General features: G+C 41.2%; 1 protein-coding gene across 2 annotated transcripts in view; it reads right to left on the bottom strand.

Moving 5' to 3' along the window:
• The window catches only part of JARID2 (jumonji and AT-rich interaction domain containing 2), a 215,648-nt gene that overhangs the window by 21,276 nt on the left and 178,082 nt on the right, over positions 1–16,290 (bottom strand). For both annotated transcript variants that reach the window (XM_027745086.2, XM_039386682.1), the window contains exons 6-8: positions 15,812–16,041; positions 7,845–8,862; positions 3,173–3,672 (exon numbers count right to left, since the gene is read on the bottom strand). In XM_027745086.2, the coding sequence (XP_027600887.1) occupies positions 3,173–3,672; positions 7,845–8,862; positions 15,812–16,041 (1,748 nt within the window). The remainder of the gene's footprint in view (positions 1–3,172; positions 3,673–7,844; positions 8,863–15,811; positions 16,042–16,290) is intronic.

Raw genomic sequence — 16,290 nt, 5'->3', positions numbered from 1 at the left:
TTAAAATGCAGTAAGGGAGTATTTTAACCAGAACAGGAAATAAATTGCTGAAAATACCCCTTCCAACACCCTGAAAGATAGCAGTTCAACAACTGTCCTGGAAGCTTCAAGCTACAGAGCAGAGTCTCTGTTGCTGTGACAATAAGACAGAGGAAGAAACTCCTGTTTCCCCTCCTGATTCTTCTCATGTCTGTTGCAGAGACTGTGAGAGCCAACCCAGGGAGAGCATCACCACCACCAAGCCTGGAGCCTGGAGGCACAGAGAAGGACACTGTAATGCTATGAATGTTAAAGACATTAAAGCAAGCATAAATATGAGCAGAAACCAGAGATTTTACAACAGTCACAGGTGGAAAGGAATGACTCCTATTAAGTGGAGTCTGAAAATGCTGAGTCCCTGCTGAAGAGACCTCAGCATAGGACTTCCAGGACAGTTTCATGTGAGGGGTTGCAAAACTTGTGCTGGTGATTTCTTCTGTGTGTCCCTCTAATGGGTCTGCTAATAAGCCTTAATATTGCTCTGTATGGAAACAAATGCTGCTTTCAGTCAGCTCCAGTACAGATTTTTTAAATATTTTCAGAGCTAAAATTGGGGAAAGAAGAGAAGAGTGAAAATCTTGCATCATATCCTTCTTTGATGTTGGCTTACTTCACACACTTAGAAATTACGGTATTTTATTAGTCAGGTAGAAAAACCATATATTTAGGAGTAAAGCGAGCAAGTGCAGCAGCCTGCAGCACACACTTAAAAGCACAGCAGGTCTTACAGCCTGGAAAGGAGAGACACTGAAAATAATTTGGAAGCCCTGGCAGAAAGTCAGCCAAACACAGAGATTTACTCTAACCTTGACATGTGATATGGTGGTAACTGCTCCTGGAAGACTGGATGTCTCTTTCTAAAAACAGCTCAAGCACGTGTTGAGTGCAGAAATCACTGTGTGAAATCTCTTCATAGTCTGAAGCATGGCCTAAACTGGACTACAGCCATACGATTGTGACGTTCTGCTCCAGCCCTCAAACTATTGGCCTAGGTATTTATCAAAGGCATGGGATTTCTTTTTTGGTTTTGTGTGTGGTTTTCACTTTTAAGTAGAATTAGCAATGTGCTTTAGAAAGGAACCATTACAATCCCATCATCTCTGGAAACTGTAACATGAGGGCATGGTCTGTTAATCAAATTTCAAATTTTCTCAGAAAGATGTTAATAGGTAAAGAACACTCTCCCCCTCACAGATGCAGGATTAAAAGGCTTGTTTCATTAAATGCCATGAAACATCCTCTGCTTACATCTGGTGCCAGCACCACCTTTCCTCAGACTTACTAAAAAGCCTAGTAGTGAACTATAGTAATTTTACGTCTTGTGGGTTGCTCTGGTACATCAAGACTGCTGCATCATTTCTACGTCTTGAGGCTTGTTTTAAGTGACATAATCAATCCTTCCACAGTGCTTTCCCCTGAGTGCTGTTAAAATGAAAATACATTCCTGTCTCTGCACTGAGGCTGACCAGGGTCCCACCGGGTGCTTCACAGCAGGGCTCTCTCCAGAAACCCACCTGCTTCCTCCTGTTTTCTCCCCAGTCCATCACCTGTGACAGCAGTCCCCAGCCTCTGCACTGCAGATGAATGTGGGATAGGATCAAAACAGGCAAGCCTCAGTGTCTGGGAAGCTGCTGGTACCACAGTGGACAACTCAAGGTGTTTTCCAAGCGTGCGGCAGCTGCTTTGGTGGGTGGGGAGAGCGCTGGCCCACAGGCACAGCGATGGTCTTCTCTAACAGCTTCTATACTCAGAACAAAAGTATTTCTATCGGGTATTGTCAGACTTATACAGAGTTTGCTGCTGTCAGTACTGCCCGTGCTTTTTGGGTGGCAGCAGCAATTCTGGGAGCTCTCAGCCTTTTGGGATAAACGCCTGGTGCTCAGCAGACTCAGGCTGCTTATACCAGCTGCATTTTGCTCGCTTGCTTTTTTTTATGTTCTAAGTCCGATCAGGATGCTTCTCAGAAATCCCAATCCTGCTTTTTGATTGACTTTGTATCTTCTAAACTTTAAAATGGGACTTGCACTGGAAACAAAGGAGGCATTTCCCTAAGAAGTTTGAGGTTGTTCATACAGCGGTCAGGGTAAGTTGTATCATATTTTTCATTTAACTGTCATTAAGCACAGGATATTAAGCACAGAAATGCCACTTCATTATTCACAAAAGCTGCTGTCATTAGATAAGCTTCTCTCCAAGGGCAGCATGGCAAAGAGATTGCTTTTTAAAGGTGAGATTGAGACCAGAGTCCCCAAGTAAAATAATTTTTGTGCTGACAAATCGTAACAGACTGCAAAAGAAACCCAAAGCAAGCTCTTAAAGCTCAAGTCATGAGTTCATGCAGTCCCTAAATAGCTTAACAATAAGTCATTTTGGGCTATCTGGCTTCATTTCCTGGTGATGGAAGCAAGATTGGAAGGGGAAGAACAGTGTATTCCTTTACTGGGCACAGACACTCAATGCTATATTTCTCTGAGAGCACAGCTACACAATTCAACTTAACTCAAAATTGCACTGCGAGTTGCAGTGCCAAGTCCTGCTCCAGAGTAGCAGACTGCCAAATAAAATACAGTGAAGGAGTCAGCATTCCTTTGTAAACGGATGTACTTGATATGTGGAGGACTAAGTGTCCATGTGACTGTTAGTGCTGAGTAAAATCTGGCACTGTGGATGAAAATATTGTCTGTATTTAAATTTGCCCTTTCTAAATGTAGTAGTATTTCTAGTGATGTTAGTTTTGATGTGGAGCACTACTTCACTCAACAAGAGATTTCCAAGAAGCAGGAATGAGAAAGCAGAACGTTATTTTAAATGTCACTAGAAAATGAAAATAAAATCTGTGTTTGGAAGGGTAATTGGGCAGAGATATTCAGGGAACCTCTTACAAGGAGATGAAGGGGGGCAGAGCCCAGTGTACCTTGTTATGACAATAATGCCTCTGAGCTTTCCCAGACATCCTGGAAGAGCCAGGCAGATCAGGATAAAGCCACCAGACCACCTGGTCATGATAACCGTGATAACTACTGCCTTTGAGGTGGCACTGCAACCCATTAGCTCCTCTGAGCCAGCAGGTTTGCACCCAGATGACAGCACCATTGGTTCTACAAAACAAAACAGGCAGAGCCTGCCCCATTACCTTGTATATACACTTGTGTAAGTCGCTAAGAACTCCCTCCTCGTCCTCCTCGTCCTCCTTCGTGGTCTCCTTTTCCTGAGCGAAGAGCCGCCGCCTGCCCGTCTTCAGTGGGACGTCGACCTCTTTTAACTTGTTGCGGAAGCCATTTTTGTGAACCACGCCATTGATGAGTCCGTTTTTGGGCTCAAACCGGGGCAAGGAATGGAACTTGTAGGCATTCTCCGAATGTCCCTCCAAAGGTCCTTTCCTCTTCTCCAGGATTTCCTTTTCCAGCAAGACCTCCTTCTCCAGTTTCTTGTGCTCCTCAGGGGAGAGGGAGTCATAGGAGAGCAAGTACTGGCAGTAGGCTTCTTGCAGCTTGGCCAGCCTGTCCTGTGCAGTTTTGGGGATGCGCAGCATGTCTGCCAGCTTGTTCCATTTCTTGAGGTCAGTCACTTGCTGCATCCCCCCCATCTCATTGATCAGCTGGACAAAGCAGGCCAGGTCGAGCTCGCAGCCTCCTGGGGTCCACATGTGCCAGGTAGCAGAGGAAGGGAAAGGGAAACAAAGGAGTAGATTAGAAAAGCTGTGGGTAGCTCACTTCATGTGTGCTACCAGGCTGGGCACACGTGGGACACACCCCCCCATACAGCTCCAGTCACCTAGGCACCGGAGCAGAATTGTCCCTATCCTGCTAAAGCCAGGCATATGCTCCTGTTGTGCTAAATTAAATCATCTGGCAGGCCATATTTTGCTATTTGCAACAGCCTTGCCTATGATTAAATTTGCGTTTCTCCTTGATTTTCCTTTCCTTCTCTTCTCTTCTCTTCTCATAGAACCCCAAGCTATTTCCTGACTTGCATCTTTCCCCTGGTCATTACCCAGCAGCGGGGGAGATGAGAGTTGCCTAGCTCTTTAAAAGCCCAAACGCCCACCATGCCATCACCCACCACCAGTCCCACATCTGGTATACACCAGGAAGAAACAAAACAAGTGTCAAGCTGGGTACTGGCCATCAAAAAAGACAGTGCCTACCCTTTCTGGAAGCAGAACATCAATTATCTAATGTTTGCATAACACCTCGAATAAAATTATTATTTAAAAGGAGTACAGTAACATCGTTAATTTCAGTATGGGTAGAAAAATTCTTATAAAAACCCAAGGGAGGCAGCAAGTTGTTTGGGGTTGGAGCCTGCAACTGCTTAAAAAAGTTCCAGACACATTATTCTTCCAGTCTGAGGCCATCCATATTTTATAGTCCATTCTGGTTTTTGTATGTTTTAAGATGACTAGCACATTTCACACTCCAGTCAAAAAATAAAAATGGAGGATTATACAAACTGCAGCATAAAAAGCAGCCAAATGGACAAAGAACAATAAAAGAAACATCATAAATACTCTCAAAGCACAGAAATAAATCATCAGTGGAAAGAGTGAAGAAACGGACCACCTACAATTCAGCAAGGAAAAAAGAGAATTAATACAAAATTCACATCAACGTCTCTGCTGCCACATTGTCTCTCCTTTGTCTTTTTCTTCCAGAAAAGTAAAAACCCATTATGCCATAGCCTTTTCAGAGCACTCAGAGAAGGGCACAACAGAGAAGGGCAAGAAGCAGCATTATGGTAAATATTTACTGATGGATGCACAGCTACAGCATCTTCAGGGCCAGTCATATCATCTTGCTAGTGCAAGCAGCACTACTTTTTTCAAACTACCTTGAGCTGCACCGCAGATGCTTCATTGCTGATTCCAGTTGTCCTTCTTCCCTCTGCTTTCCCCTCTCCCACCACTTGTGCCAATCCAGTGGGAAAGGAGGCTCAGCAGTGGAAATCTGCGTGCAGTGCTTTGGGACGGCAATGTTTGAGATCGAGGCAGAGCACACCAAAGGCTGCTCGCATTAATGCTGCCCACACAGCACTAGGCAAAGGTGTGAAGAGGGAGGAAAGGATTTTGGCTGCAGCCAAAACCAAGGATAAGGCTTTGAGTGGCATATGATAACGGTGGAGGCAGGGCCATGAGGCAGCAGATTTATCCTATTCAGTAAATTTGGGGGTGGTGCTAAAGAGGTTTAAGCCTTGAAGCTGAGAAAAGGTAAACACCATTGTGGAAAAAAAAACAAAACGGGTTTGAAAAGTTTTCTTTGTCTCCTCTTTAATCTTCCAAACATAACATAACATAAGCATAACTTCCAAGCTGTCCTCTATCATAGGCTTCTACTTTTTTGGTCTAGAGTTTTATATGTGCAGGTCACAAATAAGATGAAGGCATAATTCAAGAGAGCTTTTCATCCCAAAAGATTCAGCAACATACATAAAGTTGAATAACATATTCCTAACTCGGAAAGAAGTGTGGTCCAGATTTAACATTATATGCGCTCTCCAGTGGGACAAACAGCACACACCCATCTTAAGGTCCTAGTTTCAACACTGTTTATGACCTATTTAAGAAATTCGATTTTCTCCTGCATCATGGAACGATCACTCATAATCACTCTGCAATATTAGAGCTCGAGTAGCACATTATTCAACCAGAGCCTACAGCTAAGGTTTACAAAATGGTCTCAATTATAATTCCATTTCACATAGTCATAACTTTTGGAAGCATTTATATCTCACACTGATGTTTTCCAGGACTGACCTAAGCATGCTGCTTAAACTTTCCTTGAAAGACTGAAGGGGGGAAAAAAAAACAAGGGAAAAAAATCCCCACAACAACAAAAAAGGAGGTCTAACTTCATTTGCACCTATAGCAAAATGGCTTAAATAGGAGATCTGGCATACGTTATGCAGAAATAGTGTCTGACATTATTTTGTTTTTAATTACCTTAATTTACCTAAGTTAGGACTATTTTTAAATTGCTTAGTGAGCAAGCTCATTTTAAAAATCTTAGATCTTCAGGTATGCATTTAATACCAAATGCTGGCGCTACACAAGCCGTTGGCAAAACTCCCACTTACTTCAAGGGAAATGTGATTTGGCCCTACAAGAATGGATATGTATGCGTGTCTACTTAAGTACGAGTGCATTTATCACCACAGATTATTTTATATGTTTCCTGCTGGAACCAACACATTTTTTCCTCTGTACACTGATGATCTCCAGCTTCTTTTCTCCATTTAGCTTTTGATTTTAAACACAGGATAGGTAGAAAATTAACTACAGAAAGGATACACAGAATGAAAATTTTATAAGAGACCACTATTTGCTGTGGTTATACGGCACCCAGCAGAATAGAATCCTTGCCTATTCATTAGGCTCTTAGGTGCTTAAATAATACAAATAATTAACAGTAATGCCATGTTAATGCCAAGTTAAGGTATTTCATTGAAAAGTTAACATTGTTCCAGGAGCGTTAATCGAGCTGTCTTGCACATTTTCTTCTCTCTCTTGCCAATGTAAATTTAATTCATTATTCTTTGCTATTAGCATACAACTACTGCATACATTAGGCATATAAAATGTTCACTTATTGCTGCTTGAGTGATTTTAATTTTCAGATTTCTGTGAATGTTTTTGCACGGCTATTGCAACAAAGTGCTAACTGTTGTTCCTCCCTCTTAAATTCTGTTATTTCTCTGTTGTTCCTTGCCTTGGTTCCCATAAGGTATGCAATCTCTTTGTGTGCTTTCATGCATTTTCACTCACTTACCATATGTGATATAAAATAAAGTTTGAAAACCGGGGCAGGGGGAGGAGGTGTTGTGAATAGTTTAAACAGAAAAGTGTGTTCTTTAACTCAACTAGTGTTGATAGCTGCCTCTGATCAGATAATGCCTCAAAGGCAAAACTCTAGCCTCAAATTGCAACATGCAGGTCCTGTGAGCTCTGACTCAAAACACTTCAAAAACAAAGGGAAGAGCTAACAAAAATTGAAAACACAAGTTTCTTACTATGTCATGGCTGCAAAGGCAGTAGAGATGGAGGTAGCTCATTCAATAGTTCATTTGTATGCTGCTGTTGTCATGTTTTTACAAACTATTGTCACATTTTTGTCACGTGTCATATCTGACAGCAGACCATAAACCAAGAATTCTGTTAAATAAGTGATTCTCACTCAGGCATTAGCCCTGGCAGACACCTGCTGGGAGAAATAATGAAACCTCCATTTTGCAATCAACTACATTTTACTGCCTATTCTTGACACTTAATGGTTGTTAAATGTCAGCAGGTCACTGCAAATTTGTGATTTTAAGTGTCTGAGTACCCAAACAGAAGTCAGTTCTGAGATATTTTCTTTCCCCTTTGGTTAAATGCTTTTAAAGGAGGAGGGGGAGAAAAAATGTATTAGAGCTTGGCAGCACTGCAACCTGTTTGGAAAACATGTTTGGAAAGGTCCAAAAAATATTCTGAGGCAATGTTTAAAACAAAGCTATCAATATCAACAGTTGTACTACCTATAAAAATAAACAGCAGGGAAAGGAAAGATCCTGAAATCTGGAGAACAAAATACCACACAGCATTTTTTTTTCCCCAGGTTAGACAGGAGGAAAATGGCAATATAAAGTCTCCCTGGAAAGCTCTCCGACAACCTACCTGCATCGTGCCTGACCAATGGATAAAGAGAGAGATCTACAGCTCTGCAGTGTTAATTGAACAGAGGTTTGGTTAAGCATAAAGGCAAACAGAGCATAAAGCTGCATACGGACATTAACAAGCAGCGGCAAAAGGCCACGGAAACCACAGCCCTTACCTATGAGTGGGAGTTCATCCATGGTAATGCCCTGAGATTTGAGGTGCTTCTTGATACAGGCCAGCCGCTGCACGTTGGGTCCCCAGCGCCTGCCTAGCTTGTGTATGTGCTGAATCTGTGTCACAAACCGCATTTCATCATTTAGCTTGCACTCAGGTCTCCAGTCTGGAGGAGGAATCACCCTGCACATCCCATACTTCTCTACCTGAGCTCGGACTGACTCAATGTATATCAGTGGGTCATGAAATTCCTTGGTGGAGGGCCTAAGGATGGGAATCTCCCCCAGCATCCCCCACCCAGACTTACTACTACCCTTTTCGTGCTTTCCCATTGAGTCTTGTGGCTTGTGCAAGGACTCCGCTTGAGAGGTAGAACGATTTTCACAGGAGGCATTTTCAGTTTTGCCATGTGCTTGTTTCCCTGGCGTACTCTTTCCAGCAGTGGCTCTTTTCGGCCTATTTCTTTCCAAACTCTTCTCTGGCACTTCCTTTTTAAGGTGTCCATTCAGCAAAGGCTTTTCTACTGCTGCCTTTTTGCTGGCAGCTTCTGCCAAGTTGACGGCCCCTTTCATTCTCTTGGTGGGCGACTGTATCTTGTCTATGTGATTCGTCTCTTCCAGCCTCCTCTTTGAATTGCGCAGCCCCTCCCTTAACTGTCTCCCCACCTCCTTAGTGCATGTCTTTTGGTTCAACTTGCCATTGACTTTTACACCATTAACAGCGGTATTGTTAGACTTGGATGCTCCAAGGGATAGCACCTGTTTGCGGGTTTTTGCATTGCTACTTTCTATTTTCCCTGAGATTGTGTGGTTGACAGGTGAACTGGGTTTGTGGTGATTTAGTTTGGTTTCCTTGACCAGTTCTTTCTTGGCTTTGGTGTATGTGACAGTTCCCTTTGTCACTGTTGCAGTGTACTTCACAGTTTTGGACGGTGAAGGTCTGACTTCTCTCATCTTTTTGGCACTGGCTGCATTTGCACTCGGAGATGACATTCGAGTGACCCCGTTGACTTTAGAAACCTGCAATGCCAGAAGTGTTGCAGGAGGAGCAGAAGGAAGGAAGCAGAAAACAGAAAAGTAAATTAATAATGTTTCCACTCAACCCCAGTGTCCCATTCGCTGGACAGCCATATTCTGCAGTCCTGACTCCTGGCCCTTTTGTACAATCTTCATATAATGGTTTTCATGCAGGCAAGACAGGGCACTAGGCATTTATAATAACTAAATAAAATAGAATCCTTTTTTTTTAAATTAACAAAAAAGCCTTTGGCAGTAATAAGGGTGAGGTCCCTAGCTTGCACTGCTCTCTTTCTTGCCTACCAGAATGCCTGTTATCATATTACAAAACACAGTCAGCATGATCTACAAACTAACACCATCGTTATCTCCTTTTCTGGCCCTCAGACACCCTCTCTCTCTCTCTCCCACCCAACTTCCTTTAAGTGCACACACATTTCACTGCTTCTTAGCAGACAAAGCAGCCACTGTACACTCTACTCTAACTGGAATGCGCACATTTTGCAAAAAACACACACTGAGATTCAAACCAACCTCCTGTCTATACATGCATACATATAAAAAGAGATATGGAACACATTACTGCATCCAACAGATCAGGATGGCCATGAAGGATCCAGTCTGTCATACATATTAAATCTTGACAGGCATGTCATTGCTGAAGTTGATAATTTGAAATAAAAATGTATACAGCAGTCCAATGAATTTTTTTTATTTTTAAGTTTGATATCTGGGCAATTTTGATGATACACATTCTATTAGATCATATTGTGTCAATGCAACTTAAAATTGCTGGACTCCACTGTTTTCTGTTAGACAGTTAAGCCCAGTTATGAAACTAAAATTTATATTTTAACTATAAGATGTGTTAAGCACCGAAAGCAACCCTCAACTACGAAGGGAATTGAGACAGCTCAACACTGCCAAAGCTAAACCCCACTACTAAGACAACAAAGTTCAAGTTTAAACCTCAAACAAATTTTGGCATTTAAACAACTTTAAACATTGTCTTCTCACCTCCTTAAACAACTGTTGGCGCAGAAAAACACATCCAAAAATCAGGAACAACTGACAAAACTGCTCAAAGTGAAAGCATAGAATACAATCACCACTCATCAGCACTCAGGTGAGTAACACCATTCCTGCAGAGTTATAATACTTTCTCCTGCAGGATTTCAAAATCCTTGCCAAATCAGTAAGTGTGGCAGCTTCTCTCAAATAAACACAAGAACTGTAGTCACTTACAAAAAGTAGGGATGCTATAAAATAGGGATGAAATAGAGACAAAGTATTGTGCTATGTGACTTATGAAAGAGGAACTGGAACCTGGAGATTCTGCACACACAGACACACGTCTCTGTGTATGTGTATTTACTGTGAGTATTTTATCCTCTGTGTTCCAGAAGCTGCAGCAGGAGTAATGCCCTTTTAAAAACCATCCATATTCTTGTCCTTCTGGTGCTTGTGAGGTAGAAACACTTAAGGAAAATCCAGTTAACTGATGACACACATTTTTACCTTGAGTTTTTCAAAGATATATGAGATATCATCTGGAAAGCAAACACTTGCAAACAGAAAGGCATTTACCCATCTCCCTTGAAATTTAGGCAGTACACTGTATTTGAAATGGAAGCCTGGGTTTAACTTTCACAGCACTTTTTCATGCTGCAGAACACTCATGGGTAGAGAGCTGCTGAGAGACTGCAAGACTGCCTCTTGCCTGCAGCAGTCACAACAAGCATTGAACACCTCTGGCTTTATAAACAGCCAGGAACATTGATTACAGATTTCATCTAGACTAATAGAGAAGAATTGATTGAGAACTAGAAGGGGAAGGTAATCTGGGTGACAGTGATCATGAAATGAGTTTTTATTTCTAAGATGTGACAACAGTAAAGAAAGGACAACAGAGTTAAAAAGAATCCACACAAAACCAAAACAAAACAAAAGAAAAATCCACCTGCAAAAAAATCCAAACCAAACAAAGCACAGGCCATTATGGTAGTTCACAAGTTCTCAAACGACTGGAAAATCAGAAAATAATCACAGTAAAAAGTGAAAACACAATTATGTTACTAAGGGCAATTATATAGGAACAGTAAAAGCATGCATTAAAATCAAAAAGGCCACAGAGCTAAAGAAACTTTACTTAGCAAGAGATATAAAACAAAACAGAAAGCAAAATTAAAAATACTTTAAAAACAGAAGACAACAAACAATGGAAGAGATCAAGCACCACAAAACAATTGGAAATAAGTTGGTGGCAAATAGAGAGTCTCCCTAACTTCAAATCCTAAAATAATTCAAGAACAAATCATCAAACAGCTAATTTGTAAACACACAAATGATAACAAAATAATGTTAAACTCAAAACAAAATGACTAGCACACAACAACAAAAAACCAAACCCAGACCCACCCATAGTTTTGCCAAAATAGCACATCAAGCAGATATAATCATCTTCTGACAGACACCTGCCTGAGCAGGTAAAGACACACCTCTGCTTCAGCAGGACTCCAGTCACTGTCCCATGGGACATTCCATCAAACAAACTCCTGAGATTCGTCCTAGACATAATTACTCTAAAGTAGCTTCACAAGGGATTAAAGTCATTCTTAAGAGAAGTTTTTGTTGTTATAGTTCACTCCTATAGTGGGAGAGCATTTCATATGTCATTCTGCAGGGACTTGTTGTAGCCTTGGTTCTATCAAGTATTTCCAGTATTGTAAAATTTGACAGTGAAACACACCTGGAAGGGGCTCTGGAGAATCACTCTGGAGACAAGATCAAAATCAAAGGCAATCTTGAAGAACTTATTTCAGAACATTTCTACAATAAGAGGAAGTACTCTTTTTAGGAACGACATGTAGGGTAAGAATAACATTTGGAGACCACAGTGAGCTGCAAAATGCAATGGCAGAACAAAGCATGCAAATCACTTTGAGACAGGGATGGGAGCACAGGCTTCCTTCAGTAGAGCTGGACCCAGAATTGGACTCACATCGTGAGAAAAATTCAGACAGAGGAGCAAATCTGTAAGAGCACAAAGTGCTCGGGTATTTGGAAAACAAGATTGTTGCTGAAAAGCCAAGGGAGCTGGGCTTCATTACTCTGGAAGAGATCACTATGGGACAACTCTGTAACAGTCTTCTGATGCATAAGAAGCCCCTCTGAAAAGAGACAGTAAATGCTCTTTCCATGTTCAGTGTGAGAAGTGAGAGGTCAAAAAAGCCCTTTAATTGTCTACAACAATGATCTGAGACACAACTAGAAAAGCTTGTTCATTAGTAGAAAAGGAAAACACAGGAAGAAGCTGTCAATGGATGTTGCGGAGCCTCCTCTACAGGAGGTTTTCAGAAGGTGTCAGGAGGCTATAGCTATATTACTGTGCTGTCAGGTACATTCAAGACAACACCCCAAGAGTGACCAGTCAGACTGTGTGGAGGCACCTTGTCACTCCAGCCTGCCTATGATCTTTCCTGAAGAAGTCTGAAGGGCCACCCAGGGCACCCCTTCAGCAAGGGGTGGTGACACCGGGGCTGAGAACAAAACAAGTGTTCATGGAGAAAGGCAAGATTCTCACAGCTTCTCCTATTCAAAGGAAAACATGCCATCAGCATCATAAGCTTTAGGCAAGAACTAAAACTGCCAAGATACAAACTGAATTCAACAAAAAAACAGCAGCTGTTTAGTGGTTAGAATATCTCCACACAACAAACACTTAGATCTCTCAAGGCCAAATCTTGAACTGAACATGTACATAAGCTTCAGCTATCTAACCTCCAGTCCTAGAGAAGAATAAGGTAAGCTCAGTATTTTGAGTTTTTATTCAAACTTGGTGAAGTTATCAATGATGAACAGGTCTTGAAATAGAGAACACTTGGTTCTTCTGAGAGTACCATATGGAATGCACTTATTTCTTTCTGGTTGCTAATCAAGGAGACCCCGCAAGGATGAAACACTGCTGGAAACTTCCTCAGAACTATAATCTTTCTACAGCAGACACAACACAATGGCTGTCAAATGCTTCTCCCTCCTCCCTCACCAAATGCCCAGAGGCATTTTTGACTTTTTTTTTCAGAGAGGAAGACATAATGCTTAAGATACAGTCATACTGTATAGACCAGAACAGAAAACACTTCAAAGTGGAACCGGCTACAACAAATGTCTTCCAGTTGGAAAAAAAAAAGTGGAAAAAACAACATGGCCATAGCCCACCATTGAAGCAACAGGTGGATTTAGGATTTCACATTGACCAATATGAAATTCTGGCTGGTCAGTTATTACCTTCTACACATTCCTGGTATGCTGTGGGAGATGGTGTCAATGGCTTTACTGAAGTTCAGGTAGACATCATCCACAGCCTTTCCTTCACCCACTAGCTGTGTCACCTTGTAGTAATAAAGTGATTGACGTTAGGCTCACATGACTCAAAGTCTTGAGCTAAAGGTGAAATTAGGGATATGAATAATCTTATCTTTGCTTTTCAGCTGTGTTCTCAGTTTTGATGACATATATTTGTCTTCAGACCACTCTTTTCTCTGCTTTACTGAACACTTGCCCTGCAGTAAAACATGGATTTTAAATTTTGTTGTCTTTTAAAAGACAAAGGGGACCAGCACATAGTCTTGCAGCAATTGGTTTGTTGGGTTTAAACTGGTCTACATACACACCTCTGCATTGCACCTAGGATCCAGCCTCCAAAAGCATACACAAAAAAATAAAACCAACAAACAATCTGCTAGATAAAACCCACAGTGATAAGAGCAACTTTAGCAACACTAACAACAATTTTGGTCCCAAAGAAATTAAAGTTATGCAACCAATCTCAAATTCATTCATAAAAATAGTTCTGTGCTGATAAGTTTTGCAGAGCTAAATTACCATATTAGGCCAAGAGAGGGCCCCATTGAACTACATTTCCTTTCCCCACAACCCTTTTGAAGTACAGGATTTGGAAAGATGGCAAAGGAGGAAGAAAGAGAGATAAGGAACACGTGACAAGTGCAAGGGTTCACCAGGAAAGGAAAGGCAGAAAAACAGAAAAAGAGAGGGGTAAAAAAATAAAATCTCTGGTAATTTCTAGTATTCTGCCTTTATTTTCTATAAGACCAAACACACACAAAACAAACACGCACACAGATAAACCATGTAAAAGCAGCCATCAAAGAGCAAAAGCATAGCGGAAGAAGGAGGAACACGTGGCTGGCACCCCGGGCAAACAAGTCTCCTTTGGGAAAATACTGAAAAAGTCAAAGTTTCAGGACAACAGCAGGAAATTTACCAACATCACATAACTGGTAAATCTAAGGTTTTGGACAAAGCTAAGTCTTTCTGTCAGGCAAAATGCATAATCCACCTTTAATTAGTTAGAGCCACATTTTCATTAAAATTGGTAAGAAAGTACTTACGCTACTGTGGGTTACAGAAGAAAATTTAGCTGCCTAACCTTCTTTTATGAAAAAAAAGAAAAAAAATCATCTCAACTTACAACCCCCTTATTTTCTGAAGCTTGAGGACCACCCTTTGTGAGGTGTGTGTGTGGTGTGTGACTGTTGGTTGTACTGCATTGCTTTAAAATTTTTCTCCATTTTGCGTAGCACAATTGAAAACATCTAATACTCTACAAAGCAAAACCACTTGGATGGTGGACAAATTGTTCTACATCTGTCTTTTTCCTTTCAGAACTACCTTCACAGTGACAGCAGTTGACTTTCACAACAATTTTAACCATTCAGACTTTGATGATACAACTTTAAAGTATTTCACACAAGTGTTCCAGTAAGTTAAAAGAATTAAGATGCGCATCCTTACATTTTGGGAAACTTGTTCAACACAAAGAGCTCACGACAGAGCATGTCACAGCAAGGACTATACGATGCTGGCAAACACAAAAAAGAAATCCAAAAGGATGCAAACAAGACAGACATTCAAACTGATGACTAGATAAGGGAAAACTGCCATGGTGCATAAAGAACCAGGCAAGGTCAGCCTACTTAGAAGAAAAACCTTTAGATGCCAGCAAATAAAGACTGTCTCTAATTGGCCCATTGAGAATTAACCAAATAAACCAAAAAAACTTGAGTAAGTGCAGCAAGCTTTCTGTACTGCATTGCAGTAGAGCAGGTATTCTACTAACCCAGCACCAGACTGAATAAGGACACTAACTGGGGATTTTCAGAGTCTTTTGTAAAACCTTATTTGACAGCTGCTATTTTAGGAGCCCTTTGACCCAATCATCAAAAATAGATGAAGACAAATCCTGTCCAAATGCCAGTCACAAGCGCTGAAAGACTGGTCTGCTGAACTTCCACACCAGAATTCAAGTTGGGCTGAAACAAATCTCTTGCTGATTTTTTCTTGTTAGCTTTCAACCTAGGAACATGAATCAAAAAATTTCTCCCACCTGGTATATCCACTGTGAAAGAGGCAATATTCTGGAGCAACTTCTTTATGCATTGGGCAATATGTTTTTTCCCAGACTCCAACGTTTGTGCTGCCCATATGCAAGACAAAGCACCCAAGTGCAATATGAGGTTCTCTTACAATGCTGGTGAGCCTCTGAGATAACCCAAGCAGACCAGCTGTATACAAAAGCAGTTTGCTCTTCCACGTGCTGCCAGCCTTGGCACTGTCAGCATGGAGGCCAGCAAGAGTACCAGTCAGAGAGGTTTCATAAATAGTGATGTGAACTTTACTCTTTCATATGTATATACTGGATAATATGAAGACAGGGTTGTAAAGCATGCTTTATAATACCGACTTCCCACATATGTATACTTTTCTTTTTTCCTTCTTTCTCTCTCTTTCACTGAAAATTAACTCCCTGATGTCTCCAGAGCATGCTTTTAAGGATTCCCATGCTCAGTCTAGACAAAGTAGTGGAAAAAGGAGCTTAGAACCTTAAAAGCCTGTGTTTTCCATGTGTTCACAGTAGAGTACAATTCATTACCTGTTTCCTTAAGTCCTGAGCCGATCTATGAAGAGTGTGGTGGTTGTTAGCAGTGAGCCCTTTCGTAGAGGAGCCAGTGTTTGTAGTAGGATGGTGATTAGCAGCAGCCTGGTCTTTTCGACTCTCAGCCTTATGTTCACTGTTCCTCTCCTTCCCTGGTGTGGCCTCTTTGCTTTTGTGTTTCTGAGCAGGTTCTTTCTCCTTCGATGATTTGCTGGACCCATTGAAAACTGAGAAGAGAGAAAATCAGGTTACTGAGGGGAAAAAAAGAAAACAAAAAAATATACAAGACCAAACACTTCATTCAAAACATCCCAACTTTCTCTGCTCTCAGTGTTGGATATTTAGTAAATGTCTTCTTATATTTAAATCAGTAATCTAAGCACTATTTTGCATATTTCTTTACATGAACAGATTTACTAAAATATTTCCCTTGCGTGTTAACACACATTATCTTCAATAGTCAAATTAAAACATTA

This window comes from Pipra filicauda, unplaced genomic scaffold (assembly GCF_003945595.2).
Source record: "Pipra filicauda isolate LSUMZ 115617 unplaced genomic scaffold, ASM394559v2 scaffold49_size4853605_pilon, whole genome shotgun sequence".
NCBI classification, from domain to species: domain Eukaryota; kingdom Metazoa; phylum Chordata; class Aves; order Passeriformes; family Pipridae; genus Pipra; species Pipra filicauda.
The sequence above is the reverse complement of the archived record's forward strand: the minus strand, read 5'-3'. Positions and strand labels throughout refer to the sequence as shown.